We start from the raw sequence: 1,225 nt of genomic DNA on the forward strand, positions 1-1,225 counted from the left end.
AACCATCCATCCATCCATCCATCCATCCATCCATCCATCCATCCATCCATCTATCTATCTATCTATCTATCTATCTATCTATCTATCTATCTATCTATCTATCTATCTATCTATCTATCTATCTATCTATCTATCTATCTATCTATCTATCTATCTATCTATCTATCTATAGCTAGCTATCTAGCTATCTGTCTGTCTGTCTGTCTGTCTGTCTGTCTGTCTGTCTGTCTGTGTGTGTGTGTGTTCATATGCCAAGTCACTTCGGAGTGACTCGTGTTTTAATAAACCATCAGTGATGGCACTGGGTTCATATTTAATGATAAAGCAGGTCTTAAAGGGTGAATGAATCAGCCAGGGAGAACACTTGATTACCTCCTTGAGTCTGAACTTTGAGGCCTTATAACCGAGACACATCTCTTGGTCTGCAGTGACAACACACAAAGCAACAAACAGATACTGACTGATGACTGATGGAAACCTGGGCAGACCCTGAAGATCAGATGGACCAGTGAAAGACAAGAGAGCAGACAAACGGAATGGAGCAATGAAGAGACCAACCACAGGAAACACATTTTCTGCCCTGTTTGCTGCTGCTAACTGTTGCTATGCATTTCCACAAGAAAACACTGAATGTCAGTTTGGAAGGGTGAAGGCTCATCCTTTCATCAGCAAAATAAAGACAGGAAACTAATTATGAAATCACCCAATAGTTATATTGCCAGTAATATCATCCTACCTCTTTAATAGAAAGACCCTAAGAGGTGTCCCGATACCAGTTTTTTTCAAACCATGTACAAGTACATAAGTTTAGGTATATGCCAATGACTTTATGGCTACAATGACTTCAGCAACACATTTATTTTATTAAGAACACAGCAAAGAGTATGTTGCCTTAACATCACCTTTGTTTATCTTAAATATCTCTAAAATATGGACGATTTTTAGTTTTCGTCCTTGATTACTTGCTAAGTGAAAGAGAAAATGGCATCACCAAGCATAACATTGGTATGGGTCCCAAGTATCAGGGTGCTTTTATGAATACAAATATGAGTACCTGAAGCTGGTTTCAGCCCCGGTACCAATACTAGTATCTGTATCTGGACACCGCTCGACTGATATAACAAACACTTTGATATGCTAACTAGGTGTGTTCACAGTCAACTCAGAGATTCATTCAACCTTTATTTATACAGGTTAATCCCATTGAGCCTCAGGGACTCATTTA

The 1,225-nt window shown here is 38.9% G+C and overlaps 1 protein-coding gene across 1 annotated transcript in view; it reads left to right on the top strand.

Moving 5' to 3' along the window:
- The window catches only part of LOC119420334 (coiled-coil domain-containing protein 85A), a 46,161-nt gene extending 45,444 nt beyond the window's left edge, over positions 1-717 (top strand). The window contains exon 4 of the mRNA XM_037687724.1: positions 429-717. Coding sequence (XP_037543652.1) covers positions 429-471 — 43 coding nt within the window. The 3' untranslated portion in view covers positions 472-717. The remainder of the gene's footprint in view (positions 1-428) is intronic.
- Positions 718-1,225: the final 508 nt, after the last annotated feature.

Source organism: Nematolebias whitei, chromosome 1, assembly GCF_014905685.2.
Source record: "Nematolebias whitei isolate Nwh7 chromosome 1, NemWhi1, whole genome shotgun sequence".
NCBI lineage: Eukaryota > Metazoa > Chordata > Actinopteri > Cyprinodontiformes > Rivulidae > Nematolebias > Nematolebias whitei.